A 24,115-nucleotide genomic window follows, 5' to 3' on the forward strand; every position below is an offset into this window, starting at 1 on the left:
AGGGTCAGCCAACCCTTTCAGTAAGGAAAGAAAGTAAATGTTTTAGACGTTGTAGGCCTAATGTGGCCCCTATTATATATTCTTGCTTTTTTTGATTTGTTTGTTCTTTGTTTTTTACAACGCCTTAAAATGTGTAAAAACATTTGTGGCTTGTAAGTTGTACAAAAAAAAGCTGAGGGCTGGATTTGGCTGGCAGGCATGGTTTGCCGCCTCCACACAAACACGTCCTGGTGTCCCAGGTGTCTGTGGAGCTTCCCTTGCTTCTTCCATCCTCTGAGGAAAGCCTGACAGTGTCTATTGTGATTTGTCTCACATGGCTGTATTCCGCACCTGTTCTAGAAGCCTGGTGGGGGCGGGCGGCCTGGGAGAGGCAGGCGGCTGCAGACGCCATGGAGGTGCTGGGCGCAGTGCTGTCCTGTCCCGTGTGCATGGAACTGTTTACACCCGCGGTGCTGCTCCTCTCCTGCTCCCACAACTTCTGCAAACAGTGCCTGGAGCTGATCTTGATGTGCCAGAACTGCACCCACGGCAACGGACAGTTCTGCTGCCCAGTGTGTAGGAAAGTAAGAGAGGTTTGGGGCCCTTCTGTGACTGAGATAGCAGATTTCTTTCTGGTCATCACTTCTTGGATCTATTCCATAACAGAACTAGGGATATTTGGCCTGCAAAGTGAAGACTGGCTGGCCAGAACTCACATCTCTGGTGGGTTTTCAGGGAGTGGGTGGGGAGCAGGCTTAGAAGACATGGTGGGACCCAGGGCAGGAGCTACAGGAAGACATGCCTTGTGGTTTAATGTTAGAGAGAAGGTTCTAACAGAACCACCAAGAGATAAAATATGCCAGTTTTCACTTATTCAGTATGTGCTGGGGTAGGGGGACATTTATCAGCACCTGCCAGGGGCCTTGTCACTGTGCCAGGACCCCAGGGATGCACAGATGAGTGAGGAGCATCCTTGCAGGAGCCAGTGGCCCTGTGTACGGTGAGAGGTCCCACAGTGGAGACACAAAAGGCTGCAGAGGAGGTGACAGCTGGGGAGAGTCTACAGAGCAGGGCAGACAAAGAGAGGATAGCAGATGCCAAGGGCCAAGAAAGGGGCCTGCAGCCGAGATGCTTAGAGCTGCTTAGTAGATAAGAAGGCTTCAGTGTGAGATTGTGGGAGATATCAGGGCATTTAGGGCATCCACCAGGAGGGCAGGTTAGGACATATTGAAGTAGGTCTTACAAGTCATGCAAAAGGCTTGGCATTCTGTCCTGTAAGCAATGGGGGCCAGGAGAAATGTCTAACCTGGAAAGGGTCATATAGCATTGGCGTTGAAAGTGCACCATTGTCTACATTACGTACTCTCATGGAAACTTTTTGTACAATGACTTGTGTAGAGTCTCTCTCCCCACCTGGGACATAAGAACTGTGACTGGTGTTTCTCCAGGTCCTTTAGGTATTTGTGGAAGGAAGGAAGGAAGAAAGGAAGAAAGGAAGGAAGGAAGAAAGGAAGAGAGGAAAGAGGGAAGAAGGGAGGGAGAGAGGAAGGGAGGAAGAAAATATAAAACAAATAGATTTCAGAAAGAGGGAACTTATGTAGGAATCTCTGTCAGTAGGAACAGAGGGTGTGCCGATTGGAGAGACAGGTGCTGGCTCTCCAATGGTAACCAACTGAATATGGAGGCGGGGGTGCCAATGAGGAGGCTGTGTGTGTGTGTGTGTGTGTGTGTGTGTGTGTGTGTGTAGGGTTGGGGGACAGCAGTTCAAAAGCAGCAGATGCTTAGATTTATTTATGCTTTTCATTTTGCAACCTGGAATTTTCACTTATTTGTGCATTTATTTTAAAATCATATCAAAATAACACACAGACAAGGTTAAGAGGGCAAACCCTGGAAAAGAGTTTATAATGAAAAGCCACACTCTCTGCCCACCCCAGTCCCACTCCCCAGAAGCAGCCTCTCCTAACTTTTTCTAGATAGTTCTTCCCATGGTTACCTTCATACCTGAAAATACTGTGCTAATTCAGCTTGTTTCTTTACCATCAGTTGTGGCCACTACTGGCGTTCATTTCCTCTGATGGCTGAGTATTTAGACCACAGCTCCTCCCCCACCCCCAGGGGCCTTCATCATTACCTTTAGTGTCTAGAGTGTGATTTTTAAGTAACACACTTAAACCTCTGCTTCTTGTCCCAACGACTAGAGACAGCAGAACCATCTGACCACCCACTCTGTGGGTGAGGCTGCTCTCCAGCTTCCCCCCTTCCAGGTGCAGACACGAGACCCTCACACTCTGAGAGAATTGCAAAGAGCACAGGAAGTGTGCTGGCGGCTTTTGTTGAGCTTCGATTTTGCAGAAAAGACAACTGGGTCCAAGAAGGATTTAAGTTGCCTGGCTGGGAATCAGCGGACGGAGCTAGCATATTGGTTGTTTGGCATTTATTCCCCTCTCTAGCAAATCAGCCCCTGAGGGCAGGGCCAGGTGTGTCTGTCCTGTTCACTATCACATTCCCAGCATGGTAGGTGCTTAATAAAAGTTTATTAAACAAATGGAATTTAAGGTTGTTGCCAGATGGGTGGACTGCTATGTTTACTCAGGGTGGCATATGGCCTTGTCTTTTTTCCTTGTGTTTTTAAATGTAGGTTTTATAATTATTCAGGTATGATGAGACCAAGAGATCAGGGGACGACTGCCATTGAAAAATAGTTTGTAGCTCATAGATCCCAAGAGGGGCCATGCCACATCACAGGTGGCCACATGTGGAAATCAGGGTGGGTCAGGAAACAGGGAGATGGGGGAAATGTGGACAAGAAAGACCTTTGTTGTGGTTTCTGCAGGAAGGAACGGGTGAAGTAGGGTGAGAAGACTTAGGATTGGCCAGTTTGAATAATTTCAGTGGCCTCTGGGACAGGTAGGGCTGCCCCTAGATGTCTAGTACCCAGCCCTGGATGATTAGGGCAGGGGGGTAGGGGAATAGCAAATATAAAGGAGGTGGTTGGGTGTGGACCCCAGATGTATTGGTTTGCATGTGAAAGGCATGACCCCAGGTGAATCCTTTACTGTCTCTAAGAATTGGCTAGCCAATGGGAGGGGCCATCCCAGGCCCCAGGTGCCTGGATGTAAATAAAATACATTAAATAAAAAATAAACAGTAAATAAAATACATGTTTAATACACTTCGGTCTTCAATGCCTAATTTAGGCATCTTCTTGAGACCCCAGTCCTGCTCTCCTCCATCACCCCAGGGAGACTTAGTCCTTCCTTCTTTGTGCTCCCCTGCACATCCAACAACACAGTCCTCTGTGAGGGTCTGTCTTCTCACCGGGCTGGGCTTCTCCAGGAGACAGAGCAGGTACTAACCAAGACTCACAGGGTGAAAGAAGGCAGGTTCCTGTTTCATCTGATGGAGTTTGTGGCGACTGTCTCTGCAGAGGGTGCACATACTAGCCCAGGTGAGAGGGCTTTGGAGCGGGAAGAGTTATTCTGCAGGGGCGAGGAGTCTTCACAGTCATTTCCTTCTGAAAGACCAGTCAGCGCTCACTCAGGCCAGTGGCCTGTTCTCTCTTGCCGCTCGCTGCTGTTTATGTGCAGGAAGGGAGGTGTCTCATCCTTCCCCATGATGATGTCACAGTTGATGATGGGAATTTGCCACAAGCTCATGCCAGCTGTGCGTTTTAGGTCATTTATCTGAGGGGAAGGGGAACAAATGGATTGCAGAGGAACATCCTGGCTGAAAACATACTGGAGAAGTTTAAGGAAGAACTTGAGATGCTTCACACCAAGGAACACAATCAGCTTGCTCAGACATGTGAAAAGCATGGAGAAAGCGTGAATCTGGTATTCAGTTACACTTTTAGTTTTATTTTATTCTTGCTTAGCTACCCAATCTGCCAGATTACTCGGCAACGTTATGGTTGAAATTGGATATTTGCTCAAGAGTATAGTAGAGGATTACTTTCCAAATAAATGCACATACCAACGCTGACTTCATTCTTAGTGCTGGAGTCCAGGTTTGGGAGTGTGTGTGGTGTTCAGCCATGCAGCCCATGGCAAGATGTAAGGGACCACAGATAGGCTCAAATAGTTACAACGAAGTTGCATTATCTTCAGATTTATGAGAATTTAGCTACCTTTGATTACCCCAGAGAGAGAGGGTGGGGTAAGATGGGACCAATGATTCTGCCATTCCTCCCGTTGGTTACACATGCCTATTTGGAGAGCTGAGTATGATTCCGATGTTTAATCTTCAGCATGAGTTTTTCACACAATACGTCATATGAACTCTTTATTGTACTCTGTATTATGCTGTACACATTGTACATTTTTACACACGTCTACAGTGTGATTTATACAAAACTATGTGGACTGTACTCTAATTCCATATTCCCTAGCTAAGGGATTTTCACGGGTAATTTGACACATGTAATCTTCCCCTTTGGTACTGACTTTAGGATGATCCCCATGTCAGATATAACTCAGATATGAATCAGATATAACACCACTTCAGCTTTCATGCTTCACTGTCGACAAAGCCCTTTCACAACCTTGAGCCCATTTGATTCTCCCAACAAACCTGGAGGGGCAGGATGAGGCAGAGCTTCCATGTTTCACAGACTGTGTAGCACCAACCACCAGGTTTAGGTTGCTTTGGTAATGGTCAGGGATGAACTAAATCGGTGATATCCTTGGAGAAGGTCAAAAGTATCGCCGAGTCTTCATAAACTGGCTCTAGCTTGAAGCTCTACAGCCAAATCCTAAAGCATAGATGTGGCTCCAAAAGAGGGCTTCGTAGCTCCGGGGGCCCCCAGCACTTCAGTGCAACATATCAAGCGTCTGTCCTCACAGGGTCGGGTTTCTCTGCAAGTCTTCACCCTCAGCCAATCTACTGGGCTGCTCCGAGCTCCACCAGACTCTGCTCTGTTCCTTCTAGCCGCCCCTCCTCCTACAAGGACGTAAGTGGCATGCTTGGGGCAGGCTAGCTCAAGCCACTAAGAGGACTCGAGAGAATAGGATGTGATTTGGTATTCCTGTTGGACTCTGGCTTTAAAAATCTGTTCCACTTATCACAGATTCTCAATGGTTCTGTCTCATCCTCAGCAGTTACCTCCCCTTCCAAAATTCCAAGACAGAGTTTTCATTCCAAGGCGTCCTTTAGCCGAGTGAAGAGGCAGAGGGGCCAGCAGGGCAGTGAGGGTCCTCCTCAATTCCTTTCATCTAAAATAGGCCCAGTTTGGGGAATTCAGTGGTGGTCCAGTGGTTAGGACTCCACGCTTCGACTGCAGGGGGCACTGGTTCTATCCCTGGTCATGGAACTAAGATCTCGCAGGCTGGGCAGCACGTTACATGCATCCTGGTATTTAATCCTCACAAGGCAGTGGCTTGGCCAGGTGGAAAAGGCTTTGCTCCTGGAGTCAGAGAGCCCTCATCTTTTTTGGGGGGTGTGCCACGCCGCTTGCAGGATCTTAGTTCCCTGACCAGGGATCAAGTCCGGGCTCCAGCAGTGAAAGTGCTGAGTCCTAACCACTAGACTGCCAGGGAATTCCCAGAAAGCCCTCGTCTTCTAATCCCAGTGCTCTCCCTTCCTAGTAGTGTGTCCTTGGGCAAGTCACCTAACAACTTTGAGCCTTCTCAGCTTTCTCGGGTATAAAATGTACACAATACTATCCAAGTCAAAAGATCATTGTGAGGAGTCTGTGTGGTACCAGATGCAGTATGTGCTTACTAAATTACAATTCAGGCATCCTAGTACTACCCTCATCTCTTTCCTCCAGGTGCCAGGGCCTCCTGTGTAACTGACTCTTGATACCTGCTTAAGAATAGATTCAGAATGTCACCAGCCTGAGGTATGGCAGGTCCTGAGTGTGTAGGGCTGGAACAAGAAGGGAAATAAGTATCGTCGACTTTTCTTTTGTCAATCAGATGTGCCTAAGGGATGAAGAACCAATATGTGGAATATGCAAGCTCTTTGGGGACCACGAGTCTTACCCAGTAGCCAAGATTTCTGATGCCTATGCAGAGAGGAAAGTGAGCTTTGCTAAGGATATTCAGCTGGTACTGCAGAAATCTGAGAGCGCAGCACAGGCAGTGCAGGTATCGCTCATATGGCTCGTGTCCTTTCTCCAAGTAAACAGCAGGGCAATGTTTGGTTTCAGTTCAAATAGTTGCTGTTCTCTTGAGGGCACTAGACGGACAAAGAGGGTGTTTAAATATGAAGGGGAAATTCTCTAGAGACTGACTCTCCTTAACTGTGCCCTGAAACGTGTGTCAAGTTTTGAAATGTGCACCTTGAGAAACGGTTGAATTCTGATTGCTTTAAGGGCCTCCAAGATGATAATTTAATGGCTATTTCACCCTCTTTTAAGATGACTAAGTAAGATGTATCCTAGCTTCTATGGCGTATTTTCCTTATTTCATGACTTTTCCCCCACAAAATATAGGTTTTAGGAATTAATCTCTGGATACATTTTTCAAGAGAACAAAATTTTAAGTCACAAACACACACACACACACACACACACACACACACACACACTCACACACACACACCCAAGACTAGATAGTCTTTCAGAAACAAATTCTAGTTCTAGTGGTAAGATTCCAGCTCTTGTAGAGAAGGAACATCTGCAGAATGGCGAGGGCAGAGGCCCTTAGGGACTGACCTCTGGGCCACACTAGCCACCTAACAGTTGGTATCACAGGTTGTGTTCTCTGGAAGCAGAAGCTGAGACACAGTTTGGGGTAAAAGATATCCAAGATTGACATCTGTAAGAGGAAGGAGGAAAGAATAGATGAAACAGAAGGGAAGGCAAACTATACCACAGGCCTGACAAGCAGCTCCTGATCCAGTGAGGAATCTGGAGCCAGATTTCCCCATCAGTGTACCCCACGTTGGGCTGAAATGGCCAGGCTATTATAGGTCCTCTTGCTCAGCCACCAAATGTGGGCTGCTGTGGGAAGGGCACAGCAACCCCGAAGGTTCTGACAGCTGGTGGCTGGTCATACCTTGGCAAGCAGCAAGTCCTCTCTGGAAAGGGGGATCTGGGCAGAATATCTGTGTCTACCACAACTGACTTTTGTAGATCTTCTTCTAAATACCAAATATTTGCTAAAATTTCATTTATTATTTCCTTATTTGTCCAAGGCAGAGTAACAAAGTCTGAATTTACCCTCCCTTCTGGAAAAATGAGACAAAAATATATGAAACAACAGTTTTCAAGACACTGGACCTCAGGCAATAAAAGATACTAATCTCTGAGAGACAAGATATAAACAAGGTTAGCTCTACAATTGCCCCAGCTTATTGCCTTGAGAGAGTTTCAAGTCTGAGGGGCAGAAAGAGGGAACCCAAGCAAAGCCTGGCAGATTTCTTGAGTTCGGGAGATGGAGCTGAGACTCTGGGGAGGTCAAGGCATTTCAAGTGCACATGACAGAGTCTACAGAAGACAGGACTGCACAGAGAGAGAATCCAGAGATCTGGGTTAAGAGTCTCCTGTGAGTATTCAACAGACTTGAATAGATCAGCACTTGTCTGTGAGGACATTACCTCAGGCCAGGGAAGGAGCCATAGGAAAGGACTGAGGGAACAGTGCCTGGAGCTCAACCAGGATCAGAACAATGCCTGTTCCCAGGAATGAGACTGGAAAATCTCATAAATCATGAGACACTGGGATGAGAACTCAAGAAGTCTTAGTCCCAGACTGGGCACTGCTCCAGACTCACCAAACAAATAATGAAAGCAAGCACTAAAAGATCATTCTTTCCAAGTAACTTAACAGTACTTTGAAACAAATATTAAGATTCATAGGAATAAAAAAAAATCCAACATCAAGCAAGGTAAAATTCACAATGTCCGGCATCCAAAGATTACCAGGCAGGCAAAGACACAGGAAAATATGACCCATAATGAAAACAATAATAAATCAATCAAAATCAAACCAGAACTGAGACAGATGTTAGAATTAGCAGACAAATATTTATTAAAATTAGCACAATTGTGTTCCATATTTCAAAAAGTTAGAGACATGGAAGATATAAAAAAAGATTCAAATTGAATTTCTAGAGATGAAAACTACAATGTCATAAAAAATATACTGGAGCGATTAACAGCAGGTTAGACACTGAGAAGAAAAGCTTTGTGAACTTGAAGACATAACAATAGAAACTACTCAAGGGTTTCCCTGGTGGTGTAGTGGTTGAGAATCCACCTGCCAATGCAGGGGACACAGGTTCGAGCCCTGGTCAGGGAAGATCCCACATGCTGCAGAGCAACTAAGCCCGTGCACCACAACTATTGAGCTCTAGAGCCTATGAGGCACAACTACTGAGCCCACGCATCACAACTACCGAAGCCCGCGTGCCTAGAGCCTGTGCTCCGCAACAAGAGAAGCCACCACAGTGAGAAGCCTGCGCACCACAACGAAGAGTAGCCCCTGTTCGCCGCAACTAGAGAAAGCCCATGCGCAGCAACGAAGACCCAGTGTAGCCTAAAGAAATAAATTTATTTTAAAAAAAGGAAAAGAAACTACTTAAAATGAAACACAGAGAGGAATGAGAATTTTTAAAAAACAGAATTAGTTAGCTGTGGGGAATTCCCTGGCAGTCCAGTGGTTAGGACTCAGTGTTTTCACTGCCAAGGCCAGGTTCAATCCCTGGTCAGGGAACTAAGATCATGTAAGCCACGTGGCGTGGCCAAAAAAAAAAAAAAAAAAAAAAAGAATTAGTTAACTATGGAACAACTTCAAGTGTCCCAATATATGGGTAATTGGAGTCTCTGAAGGAAATGACAGAGTGAGGAAGGGGCAGGAAAAGTATTTTAAAAAATAATGGCCAAAAATTATCCAAACTTGATGAATATTATAAACCCACATCTAAGAAATTTGACAAACACCAAGCACAATAAATATGACTAAAACTATACCAAAGCACATCATAGTCAAATTGCTGAAACCAGTGATAAAGAGAATAATATTAAGCAGCCCGAGTGGAAAAAAAGGCATGTTACATACAGAAGAACAAAAATAAAGATGACATCTGATTTCTTGCTGGAAACAATACATGCAGGGAGACAGTGGAGAAAAATCTTTAAAATATGAATTTAGGGACTTCCCTGGTGGCACAGTGGTTGAGAATCTGCCTGCCAATGCAGGGGACACGGGTTTGAGCCCTGGTCTGGGAAGATCCCACATGCCGCGGAGCAACTGGGCCCGTGAGCCACAACTACTGAGCCTGCACGTCTGGAGCCTGTGCTCTGCAACAAGAGAGGCTGCGATAGTGAGAGGCCCGCGCACCGCAATGAAGAGTGGCCCCTGCTCGCCGCAACTAGGGAAAGCCCTCACACAGAAATGAAGACCCAACACAGCCAAAAATAAATAAATAAATTTATTTTTTAAAAATATGAATTTAAAAGCAGTCAGCCTAGAATTCTGTATCTAGTGAAAATATCTTCAAAAATGAAGGCAAAATAAAAGCTGTTTCAGACATACAAAGCTGAAAGAATTCATAACCAGCAGACTCGCACTATAAGCAATGTTAAAGGGAGTCCTTCAGGCAGAAGGAAAATCTGGATCTACACAAAAGAATAAAGAACACCAGAAGTGGTAATGAAAAACATAACTATGTAAGATTGTTTTCGTGTTATTTAAATCTTTCAAAAGATAACTCACTGTTTTTAAAATAATAATATATTGTGAGGTTTACAACATATAAAAGTAAAATACATGACAAGAATACCATGAAGTCTATGAGAGGCAAAATGGAAGTACACTATTATAAGGGTTTTTTTTTTTTTTTTTTTTGGCTGCATTGGGTCTTTATTGCTGTGTGCGGGCTTTCTCTAGTTGCGGCGAGCGGGGGCCCCTCTTCATTGCGGTGCGCAGGCTTACTCATTGCGGTGGCTTCTCGTGTTGCAGAGCACGGGCTCTAGGCTCACAGACATCAGTAGTTGTGGCTTGTGGGCTCTAGAGCACAGGCTCAGTAGGTGTGGCGCACGGGATTAGTTGATCTGCAGCATGTGGGATCTATCTGAAACAGGGCTCGAACCCGTGTCCCCTGCACTGGCAGGCAGATTCTTAACCACTGTGCCACCAGGGAAGCCCCTATTATAAGGGTTTTATACTATATGTGAAGTGGCATAACATTACTTGAAGTTAGACTGTGATGAGTTAAAGATGTGTGCTATAAAGCCCTCAAACAACAACTAAAATAATAACTATAGTTACTAAGCTAGCAACAGAGATAAAATGTGATTATAAAAGATACACAATCTTAAAGAAGGTAGAAAAAGAGGAGGAAGGGAACAAAAAGCAGATTGGGCAAATATAAATAGCAAGATGATAAAACTCAAATCTAGCCATAGCAATAATCACATTAAATGAAAATGGTCTAAACACTCCAATTAAGAAGGCTTTTGTCAGAATGAAACTAAATCAAGACCCAACTCTATGCTGCCTATGATAAATGCACTTTAAGTATAAAGACACAAATAGGTTAAAAGTAAAAGAATGGAAAGAGACATGTCATGCTAACATAAATCCAAAGAAGCTAGAGTGGCTCTGTTAACCTCAGGCAAAGGAGATTTCACTCCAACAGTATTACCAAGGGGAAAGAAGTTCATTTCATTTTGATAAAGGGATCAGTTAATCAAGAGAATAATAACAGTCTGAAATGTTTATGCATTTAATAAGGAGGCTTCAAAACATATAAAGCAAAAACTGATAGAACTACCAGGAGAAATAGACAAATCTGTAATTTTCAATACCATTCTCTCAATAATTGATAGAACAAGTAGGCAGGAATTCAGCAATAAATAGTAGTCTTGAACATTATTAATCAGACCTGACTGACATTTATGGAACATTCTACCCAACGACAGCAGAACACATTCTTAAGTGCACACAGCTCACCAAGCTAGACCACAAAACAAGTCTTAATAAATTTAAAAGGATTCAGGGACTTCCCTGGCTGTCCAGTGGTTTGGACTCCGTGCTTCCATTGCAGGCGGCATGGGTTCAAGCCCTGATTGAGGAACTAAGATCCCTCAAGCCATGCAGCGTGACCAGAAAAATAAATAAGTTAAAAAAAAAAAGGATTCAAATCATACAAAGTATGGGTTCTGACCACAGTGGATTAAATTAGAAATCAATAACATAAAGATTTTGGGAAACTCTCCAATTATTTGGAAACTAAAAAGCATATTCTAAATAACTCATAGATCAAAGAAGAAACAAAAAGGGAAATTAGAAGGTATTTTGCACTGGATGAAAATGAAAACAAAACATATCAGAATTATGGGGTGCCACTAAAGCAGCACTCAGTGCGAAATTTTAATTAGAAAAGAATAAAGATTTGAAATTACTGACCTCACCTTCCACCTTTAAAAAGTGCAAAAAATAAGAGCAAAGTAACCCAAGTAAGCAGAATAAAGGAAATAATAAAGACAAAAGCAGAAAATAATGAGATAGAAAACAAAAAACAATACAGAAAAATCAATAAAACTAAAAACTAGTTCTTTGAGAAGATCATTTGAATTCAACTTCTCACCAGACTTCTCAAGGAAAGAGAGAGAGAGGGAGAGAGAGGGAGAGAGGGAAAAAGGGAGAAAGGGGAGTGGGGAGAGGAGAGAGAGAGAGAGAACACAATTTACCAAAACCAGGAATGAGAGAGGTAACATCACTACAAATGCTATAGATATTTAAAAGATAATATAATAAAGAGTCAGACTCCATGTTTGATGTTTGACTGCTCACAGCTTTTAAGTCTCCATTTTCCCTCCTTGCCTTCTGTTCCACATCCAGAAAAGCTGAAAAGCAGGCCTAGGTGCTCCCTTCTTTGGCACCTGCGGGAGTTTAAACCACGTAAGCCCAGCCTGGCTGTGGGAACCTTCAACACCTCATAACCACCATAAAAACTCCAAACCAATCTAATCTGCGTTCCTTGCTCTCTCAAGCCATTTTCAGACCTGATTGGAAGCTGCCCTGTTCTCCTCCAGAAAGCCTCATTATGTGAGTAATAGCCCCTTTTCATCACCTCTTGGTTTGTGTGGTGTCATCAGTCTTTCTGTTTCTGAGGAGTGGCTCCAACAGATAATAAGGGACTATTGTGAAAAAGTGTATGCCATTAAATTTGACACTTAGATTAAATTGTGAAAGACACAAACTATCAAAGTTCTTCCAGAAGAAATAAGTTACAAGAATAGCCATTTTCTATTAAAGAAGTTAAATTTCTCATTAAAAACTTTCCTACAGTAAAAACACTAAGCCTGAATAGGTTCATTGATGAATTTTACCAAACATTTAAGGAACCAATACCAAATATACACAAACTTCCAGAAAATTGAAGAAATGGGAATTTGTCCCAACTCATTCTATAGGACCAGGATTACCCTGAAACCAAAACCAGGCAAAGAAAATTACAATATCCCTTATGAACATTGATACAAGAATCTTTTTAAAATTTTGCAAATCAAATCCAAAAATATATGAAAAGACTAATACATCATAACAAAAAGGGGCTTATTCCCAGAATACACAGTTGGTTTAACATTCAAAAAACAATCAATATAATTTACTATAATAACAGAAGAAAAATGAAAAATCATATGATCTCAATAGACAGAGAAAAAAATTTAACATCAATTTTATAAAACTCACCAATCTAGTAATATCTCAGATCCTCTGGTTTTCAGACACTCACTGGGTGTCCAAAAACTTAATTCAATTCTGACACTATCTCTAGTTAGTGCAGACCCTGCAGGTTAAGGGCTGTCCCACTTCAGACACCAGTCACAAGTCTGAAGTTGCCACATGTACTTCTGACTCACTGGTTATAAACTGGGGGACTCCTAAAACCCCCTCCTCAGGTTTGATAATTCACTAGAATGACCCAAAGACCTCAGGAAAACACTTTACTATGTCCACCTCTTTATTATAAGGATACAACTCAGGAATAGCCAAATGGAAAAGATGCACAGGACAAGGTAAGGGCTGGGGGGTGGTTAGAGGGGTAGCTTCCATGATATCTCTGGGTGCCCCATCTTCCCAGAATATCAATGTGTTTACCAACCTGGAAGTCCCCCGAACCTTTTTTAAAGGTTTTTTGTTTGGTTAGTTGGTTGTTGTTTTTTTTAAATTGAGGTTCCATTATTTAGGGCATGATTGATCAAATCATTGGCCACTGGCGATTGAACTCAATCTCCAGTCCCTCTCCTCTCCCCAGAGGCTGAGGATGGGGCTGAAATTTCCAAACGTCTAATCAAGGTTTAGTCTTTCTGGCAACTAGGCCCCATCCTGAAACTATCTGGGGACCCACCAAGAGTCACCTAACTAGCATAATCTCAGATATGTTTGAAAGGGGTTTATTGTGAATTATAAGAACTGCTCCTATCACTCAGGAAATTCCAAGAGTTTTAGGAGCTCTGTACCAGGAACCAGGGACAAAGACCATATATTTCCCATTATACCACAGAATAGAACATAATAAAAGGCATCTATGAAAACCTACAACCAACATCATGCTTAATCCTGAAACACTGAATGTTTTCCCTCCAAGATCAGGAACACCGAGAAATGTCTTTCTCATCACTGCTATTTAAAAGAGCAGATTATGGAGGTTCTAACCAGTGCAGTTAGGCAAGAGAAACTAATATAAAAGCATCCAGATAGGAAAGGAAGAACAAAACTGTGTTTATTCATAGATGACATCACTGTCTCTATAAAAATTCTGATGAGCTTTACAAGCTACCAGAACTAATAAATGAGTTTAGCAATGTTGCAAGATATGAGATCAATATACAAAAATCAATTGTTTTTCCTAAATATTAGCAACAAACCACTGATAGTTTTTAAAATTTAAATATCACTTACAATTGCAACAGAGATTTAAAATGCTTTGTGTATATCTAAATCTTACCAGAGATGTGTGATATCTGTACCTGGACAACTATTAAATATTGCTGAGAGAAATTAAGAGGATCTAAATAAATGGAGGAATATATACTATTCATGCATGGGAAGACTCATCGTGGTTGAGATGTCAGTTCTCCCCAAGTATTTCTATAGATTTATTGCAATCACAATTAACATCCCAGCAGGCTTTTTTTTTGTTTTTTAATTGACTAGGTGATCCTAAAGCTCATGTGGAAAGGGAAGGGTTAGGGTTAGGGTTTGAAAACAAAGTTAACATTACCTGAATTCAAGAATTGTTCTAAATCTTTGTTAATCAAAGGAGCATGGCAGTGGCCTAAAGATAGACACATAAAACAGTGGACCAGAAATAAACCCATACACATAGATACCTGACTTTTGACAAAGCTGCAAAGGCAATGCAGTGGAGAAAGAATAGCCTCTTCAACAAATGGTGCTGGAACAATTGAAAATCCATACGTGGCAACAACAACAACAAAAGGCAGAAAGGAAGGAAGGAAAAGAAAAAGAAAGAAAACTGCATCCATCCCTCACAACATGTGCAAAAATTAACCCTACATAGATAGTAGACCTATATATAACACCTAAAACTATACAATCTGTAGAAGAAAACATAGGAGAAAAAGAATCTTTGTAAATACATATCTGATAAAAGATAAAGAATAAAGAATTCTCAAAACTCAACAATAAGAAAACAACTCAATAAAAATAGGCAAAGTATCTGCACAAACTCTTCACAGATGAGCTATACAGATGGCAAACAGCACATGAAAAGATTCTCAGCACCACTAGTCATTAGGGAATGCAAATGAAAACCACAATGAGATACCACTACACACCTATTAGAAATGTTAGACCATATCAAGTGTTGGTGAGGATGTGGAGGAACCGGAACTCTCATACACTGCTGCTGAGAAGGTAAATGGTACAAACAGTTTGGAGAACAGTTTAGTAATTTTTCAAAAAGTTAAATAAATGATCCATTCACTTCACCTAGGTTTCAAATCCCAAGAGAAAAGAAAATGTATATGCATACAAAAACTTGTACACAAATGTTCATAGCAGCTACAGTTGTAATAGACAACAACTGGAAACGACCCAAATGTCCAGATCAAAGGATGAACACATTGATACACACAATAATCCATGAATGAATCTGAAAATTGCTGTGTTAAAGAGGCCAAACCCTCTCCCCCAAAAAGAGTAGGATTCCATTTATATAAGATTCTAGAAAAATGCAAACTAATAGACATTTACAGAAAGAACGTCAGTGATTGCGTGGGTAGGGGAGGTCAAGGATGGTCGCGAGGGAGGAAATTACAAAGGGACACAAGGAAACTTTTGGGGGTGATGGATAAGTTCACTATCTTGAAAGTTATCAAATTGTATACTTTTACCCATGTCAATAATGTTCAATAAAGCTGTTTTAAGAACTTAAAAGATGTTTTGAAAAATTGGGTTTATTGAAAGCTAGTAAGCATATGGCAGTATCAGTAAAGAAAGCATACACTTTTCTCATTCTTTCATTCTTTCTGGTGCCATTTGGGTGCTAGACACCAGGTGTCAAACGGTGAGCAGGACAGAGGCTCTGTGCAATGAATTTATGCCCCTGCTGCTCACAGATGCTTTGGTTTGACCAGTAGATTTGTCAGTCATTAGTATCTAGGTTCTGTCAAAGGAAAAGGATTGAGTTACGCTGAAGTTCAATGGTGGTGAAGAACGAACACAAATAGTTTTGTGAGATACCCCCATGGTAGATGCTGAGTGGGAAGGCTCTGCTACAGGACACCCTCCTGATCTCACTCCTATGTTCACTTGACAAAGACACCTCACCATGGATTGGAGAATCCAAGTGTATTTTAAATGATATTCAGAGTTAAGCAAACTTGTTCTTTTGTGAACTTTGTGGGACTTGCTGTCCCTTTACAAAAAATAATTTTACTGCATCACCTATTCCTTTTTATCAAGACAAAAATTCAAATGACTCATTCAACCTAATGAATAAGGTGTTGAAATCTGTTATTGATTTATTTGTTTAATATTTGTGGCTCTGTTCTCTAAATAAAGCCTAAAATACTTATCAGAAAATACATAATTTTCCATTTATCTATCAGAAAATAGATCACTTTACAAGTGTAAAACAATCCACAGTTTGTAGCATTTTAATATTCCCTGTATGTTACGGAAGTATAAAGTTTCTTGGAAGCTAAAGAACAACCAAACTAATGTTCAAAACTCAAAGGAAATACAAAGAAATATTTAAAATTTTAAAAGACCCAAGTGGGTGAAGGATACAAATGAGATCATTGGCCTGCTCTTTATTCATTTCTTTCTCTCTTGCCTGAGCCAACATCTCAGAAAACATTTGTTTCCATGACCAGTAACACTTTCTTGATTGGAGTAAATTGAAATGGCCACTTGACCTCTGGGACCCCAGCCTTTCCTGGCTGTCCCCAGTTCTGCCACTAACTCCTGCTCAATGTTTTTCCACCTCTCTCAGAGATTCTTCTCCAGCCCAGACGTCTGTCCTGAGCTCCAGGCCCACACTTACAATCCATTCCACCTCCCCAGTTCGCCTACCTCTCCCATCTCTCCTGCCCACTCTCATCACCATTGGCCTGGACTCTCTAGTGGTTCTCACATGGGCTCCTCGTGCCCACTCTGTCCCCACTAGTAGCCAGAATCATCCTTCAACATTTTAGATCAGGCATTCTTTTGTTCAAAATCCCCAGCTGGTGAGGGGTGCATTATATTGTGAACAAATCCATTGCCTGGCCCCACCTGCCTCTCCGCCCTGCTTGATCCCACTCTGAGTCAGGCTCCTGACTGCTCCTCAGACATCCTTGTTTCCATCTCAAGCTTTGTCCTCATGGCCCTTCTGCCTGGAAAAATCTTTCCCTCAGATATGACCATGGTTTGACCATCATCCAGAGTTCGGATAGCTCCAAGATGTCTTCCCAACCACCCAAAATCGAGAGCCACCTCCTCCCTCAGCCCTCTGCCCTACCCCTGATCCTGCTCTATCTTCCTTATCTTTCCTCAGAGCACTTGTCAGTACCATGAGATTCCATTGTATATTGATTATGTCTGTTTTTGTTGCCCTTGAGACTAGTCTAAGGGGTCAAACAACACACCTAAACACATACTAGGCAGGCAACTCATGATGATGAAGGATGGCAGGCAAATCTATTTACCAGCTAAACTGACAATTTAAAAACATGGTTTTGGGAACGGTGATTCATGATGAATCTTCAGCTGGTGGAGAGTCACATTATTTCCAAGTTCGCTCATAATGTTAGAATGTTTTTGTATTGTGCTATTGCGAACCATGGTGATGTATATGAGATCTGTAGAAGCATATAGAATGGAAGAACCTCTCCATTCTATGGAAGATCAATTTGTTAAGTGCCTACTGTGTGCTGCTCCGGTGCTAGGCACTATATATCCATCATCTCATTTAGTTCTCTTCAGCACCCATGATCCCCTTTTCACAAGATATGAGATCAAAGGTACAGAACTATTCAGCTGTAAGAGCCAAAATTACACTTAGGGCTGGCCTGACCTCACCATCTGAGTGCTTTCCCCTACACTTTGTGCCTCCCCTGAGGGAAGACCTGATCACAAAGGTGATGCAGAGCTGAGGTTGACAGGATGAGCTGGAGGACAGGCCTGCCAGACAGGGAAAGGGCACTGTAGGTCATGGAGAGACCAGAGTGAGACATCTTGACTTTTTCTAACAATATCACAATGGGTGGGTTTGTGATTTCATTCCCCTAAAAGTTATTCAGGTAACTCCTTCCATTTGGGTATTCTTTTAGTAAGGGTCTACATTTGATTGTAATAGAAACTCATAAGCAATGGCTCTTTAAAAAATAAGGGGTTCTGTTTTATTTTTACTTAATGAAATGCTCACAGGTAGGGAGTCAAGGCCACCAGCTTGGTGACCCCATGATGCTCCGCCCTCTTCTCTCAGCCCTGCAGTGTGTGCTGTTGTCAGCGCAAGGTCTTGAGGAGCCTGCTCCATGTGGGCATTGACCCCGGGTCCCATCAGGAGAAAGGGAAAGGGTCAAGTCTTGTCTCAGAGGCATCTGCCCACTTTCAGGCAGCTTTCCCAGAAGCTGCACCCAACAACTCAGACTTCTGCTTCTGTTGCACACTTGGTCACCCCTAACTACAAGGGAAGCAGGAAATGAGTAAGTATTTTTAGCTGCCCACACATGCTGGCTGGAAGAATCAGCGTTCTTTGGTAGGGAAGAGTTGAAAAGTTGGTACTGGGCAGGCAGCCAGAAGTGTCCACCACCCCTAAGGAGTTCCTGGTTCAGGGAGGAGAGGAGGCAACGCCACGAACCAGGTGCCCAGGCCTGGACTCTGGGGGTCTTTCCTAAGAAATGTTCACGCTGCCTCCACAGGACACGAAGAAGTTCATCCGGGAACTCTCCACCAGTGCTGCGGACACACTGGCCATGATCGCCACCATTGGAGACAGCCTGCTCAGGGGCATCAAATGCCAGATTGCCACCTTGAAAAGGCAGCTGGAGAGCGAGCACTCCTCCAAGTTGGAGAAGTTACAGCTGGTTGCCCGGGAACTTGAAGCCCCCCAACAGATTTACCAGCAGATGAAGATGCTCCTGCAGCATCATGCTAATGCAGTACAATTTCTCCACGAGCATAAAAGGCTCAGGAAGGAGATGGTGAGACTCATGGAGGGCAGCATGTCTCCCCAGATCCCCATCAAGGACACTATTTCCATCAGGCGCTATTTTAAAGAACTCATTAGAGGAATAGACATCACTGCCTTTGTCCCCCCTGAGACTGACCAAGTGCTGGCCAGCACAGCTGGGCTCCGAGAGGCCTGGCAGGCAGGCTGTGCCACGCAGGGCCGTCTGTCCCAACAAGTGCTTGAGGATATTTTGTGCAAGGCAGCGTCGGGCTCAGTGCCAAAACCAAATGAGGAGGCAAAGCTTCCTGGGAACCCATCTCATTCTTCCTCTCCTTCTTCCACTAGCATGTCCTTGGCACAGGGAAGTGAGGTTGGGTCTAGGGAATCAACCGTATACGTAGTATTTGGGTCTCAAAATGTCAGCAACTTTTATCATTTTGGCTGTAACGCGAAGGTTGCTAGATTTTGCTTCTTGAAAAAAAAACAAGATTCTACATGGTGGTTTCTCTTAATTTGGGGTCTTCTGTTGCTAATTGATCAGCCAAAGCTTTTTCTTTTCTTTATTTTTTTTAATGGAAACCTGTTTTAAAAGCTAGTTGCTTGAAGCTCACGTAGGAGGCTTTGAATCCTGGGGGCCGCTGGCTTGGCTGTCAGGGTGGGTGGTGCAGGAGGTGAGCTCTTGGCACAACTGAACAGACAGCTTTGTGCTCTGATGACTTACAGTGCACTTTTAGCTCAGTTGAGCCTTAGATAGTAGAAAGCGCAATAGCAATGATTCCCCAGAAGTGAACCCTATGGCTAGCTCTGGACTGTGGCTTTTGTTCCTTTCCCATCACAATAACTACAATTTGTTGAGTGCTTAGGATACAAACACTACTAGGCATTGTTATGTTAATGAGCTAATTCCATTCTCAGAATAACTGAAAGAGATGAGAGTTATCACCTCCACTTTACAGGAGGAACCTCAGGGTCAGAGAATTTAAGTAAAGAGCCCAAGATGACACAGTCATTGAGAGGGTGGATCGTAATGCAAAATCAGACTCCTCCTGGTGAAGGCCTAGCTTCTTCCAACCTACCCCAGAGTCTCTGAAGGCGGTACTGATCTAGATATATCTCCTTAAAGAACACTGCTACCATTCTTCAGGAAGGAGCTCACTCAATTCTAGCTGACCAGTTTTTGGTAAACATCTACCATAAAATTCACTGTTTATGGAATCCTTAGTAGCACCTGTTATACACAAACATTGCGTTTAATGCTTCACATAAATGACATTGTTGGAACCCACTCCACCTTAAAGTAAGCTGTAGAGTCCCCGTTATACAGATGAAGAAACTGAGAACGGTATCAGCGATTTGTCCAAAATTGCAGCGGCCAGAAATGTATCATTCTCAAGCCCATTCTCCTTCCTTCTAACTCACTGTTAGTCGTGACTGTGCACTGGGGAAAGGGTGGAGTAGCCTCAGGGATGATAGGACCTAGACTCAGTTGCTGTCAGGATCCTGCTGCCCACCGCCCGCCCCCCCACCTTTGTCTCTGCTTCTCAATGCTTGCTTCGCTTCTTTCCTGTAGAATGACCCCCTTCTCTCCTGTCATCACAGCTTGGGGGCTGGACTAAGGGGTTCTCTTCTCCCAGTGCCTGTTTAAGACATCCTCAAGGAAAGGACTCTGCTTGGCCTAGACCAAAATCCCATGGTCCAAGTGGGGCAGGAACAGTACCCCTGAGCAGAGGCAGTGAGGACACAAACACAGATGACCACGGGAGCCAGGCTTGTAATAAAATTGAAGAAGGCGAGAGGTGGGAGGAAGGTGGGGGCTGTGACAAATAGCAGAGCCCATGCTGGGCATAAAGAAAACATTGTCCTTTTGGAATGTAAGCTGAGTGTTCCAGATTTTTTAAGAAAAGCAGAAATCCAGACTTTTTAACGTTAAATATCTTGATTCTTTTGAATGCTCTCAGTTAATTAAAAATAGATTTAAAACATTGCATGGGCATCACAAAGCACTTCTGTGAACCAGATGTGACCCCCAGGCCATCACCAGTTTGCAAGCTCTGGCAGAGGTGGACAGTGTAATAACAGCCCACTTCACCCCAGGGGTGCTGGGGTGTTTGCCAAACCTGGGGCCTCCCTCATTCTGCTGTGACTCCTTAGGCAGCAGCACTTCCTGGCACTTACACAGGAAAGCAGGAGGCCCCTGGACTCACGGGCAGTCAGAGTGGGTGAGATCTGGGGAGGCACTGGCCAGACATCAACTTCCAAGATCAATGCGCTCCTCGTGCTCCGAGCTAAAACCTGGGCGCACTGAGGCAGGGCCCCAGGATTAAGGGGAAGATTAAAGATAAGGGTGTCTGCTGTGTAAAGCAGGGAGACCAAAAGGCAAATTGATTATCTGGACCCAGCGTGCTGAGTGAGGGGCCAGTGGGAGCAGCTGCACCAAGAGCCCCAGTCTCACCTGGGGAGGGAGTGATGGAGGGCGGGGTCAGAGGGAGTTGAAGGAGTGTGTTTGCTTTGCTTGGGTAGTTTTTGTTGCAGGTAAACAAAGGTGATGGGAGGGTTCTGTCCTGGGGCCTCAGGGACCCTGGGCCTCTGGTCCTTTGGGGCTTGGCTACTTCGGGAAACCCAGCCAAGGAAGTCTGTGGGTCTTCTTAGGTCCCTGAACCGCCTCCTCTTCCTGGCCCAGCTGGCTGTGCTCCCTCTGCTTTCCACGCTGTCTGCTGGTCGAGGCCCTCACTACCTGGACTCCTGCTGCAGGAGTTCTTATCCTCTGAGCTCAGCCTCCACTGTGAACTGCCCTATTGTCTTTGCTTTTAATTCTACACTTCAAGAGATATTAGAGCACCTACTATGTGCACAGGGCCCTGTTCTAGAGATGGGGACACAGCTGTGACTATTCAGACAGGTTCTTGCTCTCTTGGAGGGAGAACAAGAAAACAAGCAAGGTGGGTTCAGAGAGTGCTAAAATGCTGAAGGTGCTATAAAAATAGAGTGGTGAAATAGTGATGGTGGGGAGTTAGACTGGGTGGTCTGTCTGAGCAGGTCAGGTTTAAGTGCCATCTGAATGACCAGAACTGGCCAAGCGAAGACGGGGATGAGCATTCCAGGTGGCCTGAACAGCGGTGGGCCCTGAACTCCCACAAGCATGGGGAGTGGAAAGGGAGGTTGAAGCCAGGCTGGGGGTGGGGTGAAGTATGGGGACAAGCTCGAACTTGAACCTAAGGATTACTGTGGGCTGGTCTGCATTGCCAGCAAGGTCGTCCTCTTGGTCCCGAGTGAGGATTCAAATGCAGTTCTTGCCACCTTTTCAAATAATGATTGTAAAGACAACCGGGTTCTGTTTATTACTCAGCAGTTCCAAACCACACCCTACTATGATTTAATTGAACACGTTGTCTCTGTCCAAGGGTGTACCTCTGGGACACAGGAGCTGGGACTTTCACCCATGTTTGCCCTATTCCAAAAGCGGTATGTTCCTTCCACAATATGTGCCCTCCATCTCCTAAGAATCCACACGCAGGATGAGAGCACACTGCATGAGCATGCCCACTTGGTCAAGCTAGCTTCCTATGGAAGTTTCCCCAAATTTTAGGGGCTTAAATAAGTCACATCTCTTTCAAGTTCAGGCTTCAGTGGAGAGCACCCTATGTTGCCAGCAGGGGACCAGGATTCTCTCCATGTGGTTTTCCACTACACTCCATTCCACCCAGGCAGCTGGAAATCATAAAGGGGGAGAGAAAGAGCAAGCCCCTCCCTTGGAGGGCAGAACCCAGAAACCTCGCACATGCTTCTGCTCACATCTCAACAGCCAGCACTTAGTCACATGGTTACATCCTAGGGCACTCAACTTCTGCTGTCACCTAGAAACCTGGTTTCTGTTTACTACAGAAAAAGGAGACAATGGATACTAGGGAACAGCTAACCTCTCTGGATAACTTTTACACTTATTTCTTTTCCTGATTATGAAAGCAATACACAGTTAGTAAGAAGTGTGTAAAGACAATAAAGGTCATGAGTAATTCCAGAGCTAACCATTGTTTAAGATTTATGGGGTTATGTCATACACGTTATTTTGTAACTTTATTTCTCTCTTAACAGTATAACCCTGATAATCTTCCTATATTGATAAATTTAGGTCTATATCACCATCATAGTTTTTCATGGCATGTTTAAGTGATGACCTGGGAGATTGCTGTGATTTTTATTTATTTGATTGCTAATGAAGGTGAACACCTTTTCGCATCTATTGGCTATTTTTATTTCTTTTGTGAACTGACAGTTTATATCTTTCGTTTATATTTTAATGGGCCATTCACTTTTTTTCTTTTTAAAGGGGCCATTCACTTTTTAACTATTGATTTGAAAAAAAATCCACTTTATATATTAAGGATAACATATTAGCAAACACTTATATAAGTGCTTTTATTACCAAGCACTGTTCTAAGAACTTGCAATATTTACTCATTTAATCCTTACAACAATCCTATAAGGTACATGCTGTTATCATCCCCATTTTACAGATGAGAACCTGAGGCACAGACAGAATAAGTGATTTGTGGGATGTGTAGCTGTGTAGTTGGGAAGAGGTAGAACTGGGGTTCAAACTGGGCAGCCTGGTTTCAGGTCCTTGCTCTTGACCACTAGACATTCCAGCTAATGTTTTGTTTGTTGTGTATTTTACAAAGTTGTTTTTCCAATTTGTCATTTGTCTTTTAACTTTAAAGTTTTTTTTTTAAATTAGGTTTTCACTTATTCAGTCAAATCTATTAATCTTTTCCTTTATAGACTTCAGGGTCGTTTGGTTGGCCTTCAAGGGTAGAATATGAAGCACAAATTGGAAAGTAGAGGGTAATATATTTCATATATACTTTTTCAAACTTACTAAGAACTTTCAGGTGAATATGTGAAGAAAATGTCAGAAAAGTTCATAGTGCTATGGGGGCTCTGTTGTGTAGTAGAAGCCCATAGCACCTCTCAACTCAAATACCGAACAACATTCTAACTGGTCTCCTTGCTGCACTTTCCTCTCACCTCGGCCTACATCACTGTACTGGTTCCATTTAACAGAATTTTTTACATTCCCAGGCTACCACCCTTCTACTGTGCGAGGTACTGTGGACAGAGATGGTTGAGGATCCCACTCCTTCACAGCACAACTCCAGCCAGCCCAGTGCGCCTGCGCTCTCCTTTCTAACTACATCTTCCTTCCAGAAGTCCTAAATCATGCTAATCTTTCAGGCCCAAGCTTAACTTTTCCTTCCTCTAGTTTCTTGTTCACTTCAGCCCACAAAATAAACTCTCCAATTAACTTCTTTGGCATTGATTGCATGTACTAATACGAGTGTAGTATAGTGCCACCTGAGATCATAAATGTAAACGCACCAGGTAAACTGTACGTGCTGTTAAAAACAGTTCTGTTATCCATGAGAAAGCATTTTTTGTTTTGTCTTTTTGTTTCTGTTTGTTTTTAAAATCTTGTGCACAAAGTAACAGCGAGTTATGAAAAACAGTGAGGCCCAGGTGGTGGGGCTCCCATACATAAGGAGACCTGAAAGGGTACCCAA

General features: G+C 43.4%; 1 protein-coding gene across 1 annotated transcript; it reads left to right on the forward strand.

Annotated features, from left to right (window-relative positions):
* Nucleotides 1–389: 389 nt before the first annotated feature.
* LOC307188873 (tripartite motif-containing protein 59-like) lies at nucleotides 390–23,683 on the forward strand (the record flags this gene model as incomplete). Its single annotated transcript, XM_079926546.1, has 5 exons — nucleotides 390–563; nucleotides 3,657–3,815; nucleotides 5,898–6,068; nucleotides 18,307–18,922; nucleotides 23,637–23,683. 5 exons carry the CDS (start codon nucleotides 390–392, stop codon nucleotides 23,681–23,683), a joined length of 1,167 nt encoding a protein of 388 aa, XP_079782672.1.
* Nucleotides 23,684–24,115: the final 432 nt, after the last annotated feature.

Source organism: Stenella coeruleoalba (genome assembly GCF_951394435.1).
Source record: "Stenella coeruleoalba genome assembly, chromosome: 7".
NCBI lineage: Eukaryota > Metazoa > Chordata > Mammalia > Artiodactyla > Delphinidae > Stenella > Stenella coeruleoalba.